The sequence below is a fragment of the Papaver somniferum genome, chromosome 3 (genome assembly GCF_003573695.1).
Source record: "Papaver somniferum cultivar HN1 chromosome 3, ASM357369v1, whole genome shotgun sequence".
Lineage (NCBI taxonomy): Eukaryota > Viridiplantae > Streptophyta > Magnoliopsida > Ranunculales > Papaveraceae > Papaver > Papaver somniferum.
The window spans coordinates 50761968-50763806 of record NC_039360.1 but is presented as its reverse complement, the minus strand read 5'-3'; the positions used below and the strand labels follow the sequence as shown (position 1 = coordinate 50763806).

At 38.0% G+C, this 1839-nt stretch overlaps 1 protein-coding gene across 1 annotated transcript; it reads right to left on the bottom strand.

The window, feature by feature from the left end:
- Positions 1–546: 546 nt before the first annotated feature.
- LOC113359426 lies at positions 547–1110 on the bottom strand. The gene has a single exon (XM_026603063.1). The coding sequence runs from the start codon at positions 1108–1110 to the stop codon at positions 547–549; it is 564 nt and encodes a 187-aa protein (XP_026458848.1).
- Positions 1111–1839: the final 729 nt, after the last annotated feature.

The following is a 1839-nucleotide window of genomic DNA, read 5'->3' as shown; positions in this document are numbered from 1 at the left end:
TACAAAATTGTTGCCTAATGATTTTTTTTTCTTTTGAAAGAATGCCTAATGGTATTTTTGTTGCCCAATCACCAATGTTATACGCGCTTATTAAATCCAAAGAAAATCAATTCAGTGTCCATAAATGTTCTGTCTTATATACTTGAACAGTTTGCTTTTTTTGAAGTAAATTACTCATCTTTTATCCTTATTTATGTCGGCCATAAAGCTAAATGTATGATCTTTTTTTTTCTTTTTTCATTTTTGCTACACCAAAAAAAGAAGAAAATTACAAAGCATTAGGATCGTCTTGCAAACAAGACGCAATACAGGTAGGAGGTTTGAGAGAGAGCCACCACATGTTAGAGTGGTGGTTTAGGGATACTTATCCATAGCATGGGAAACATTGTTCCTACCTCTTTTGTTGAACACAATCTTCACTTCAGCCACCTTCTTCAGATGATTTCGAATTTGAAGTATAAGCTGATGCAGTCTCCAAGGAACGTGGCAGTTCTCTTTAGTCAGCCTATTCACCACTTTTTCAGCATCGCATTCAATAATAACCCTCTACAGATGGGACATCATAGCAAATTCTGCAGCTAGGAGGACTGCTCTTGTTTCCGCCTCTATAGGACTCAACACCTTAAGAGCCATTGTACCGCATCCTATAAAACTGAATTCTGCATTCCTATCTACCACTGCCCATCCACCTTGAAAGTCCTTAAAAGCAGCACTTGTATTAAGTTTAGTCCAATTGGTCTCAGGCGGAGTCCATTTGTTTGCCAGTTTCTTTGTGTTGGCAGACTGATGATGCTTTTCTTCCTCGGGAAGGATAGGACTGGTGTAATTAAACCAGAACTGAGCCTCTTTGATTATGCTTTGTATACTCTGCTCCTTGTTGTTAAAAACTTTCTCATTCCTATGTTTCCATAGAGCCCACATCATGCAACTAGCCATCTTGAAACCATCATAATTACCTTTCTCTGATAGCCAGCCTGCGATTATTTGTTTGTTGTTTAAACCTCTATATTGCTCAGTTCTACACCCAAGAGGTGAAGCAACGAAAGCCATAACCGCCACCGGACAATGGAAAAAGATATGTTCAACATCTTCAATAGCTGCATTACACATTCTACATTCCTGGTTGATAACCTTAACGTGTTTTCTTAGATTATTAAATAATTCTAGCCCATTATGAAGAACTCTCCAAATAAAGATGTGAATTTTAGGGGACAAGTCTTTAACACCCAAAAAAAAAAAATATCCAGGGAAAGTTATCGTTAGAACTAGTAGAGGCACTTGGTTGCTTCTCTTTAAGGGTTTTTATAAATGACTTGGAAGAGAATGTACCATTAGGGTGGTGTTTCCAGATAAGCTTGTCTTCAATATCTTCCTATGCATCAGGAATATAAATGTCCAGGATTTGAGCAACAGAATGATCTTGAAATAGATGGTGAAAAAAATCTGCGTTCCATCTGGTAGGTTCTTGAAGGATGAGATCAGCGACTTTGTGAATATTCCCTAATAAGACGTTATCTTTCAGCTCTAGCCTGCAGTTGATGTGATTGATGAGACACGGGTCTTTGGTGACATGGACTCTTTGCCCATCACCTACACTCCATATACATCATTCTTTGATATCATCTCTACAATCAATTATGGCCTTCCATGTAGATGAGATTCTTGTGCTTGTTGTGGCTTCCCAAAAAGACTTATCTCTGTAATACTTCGCTTTTTTTAGAGCATAGCTCGGTCGACCTCGCATGTGTTGCTATCTCAAGCATGTTTGTCAATGTTAGTGATCAAAACTATGAGTATTGATTTCTAACCTACATAGCTAAGTCTCGGACTAGGATAGAA

Excerpts from the sequence above, each read along its gene's own strand:
- LOC113359426 (XM_026603063.1), bottom strand. The coding sequence starts at position 1,110 with ATGTGTAATGCAGCTATTGAAGATGTTGAACATATCTTTTTCCATTGT.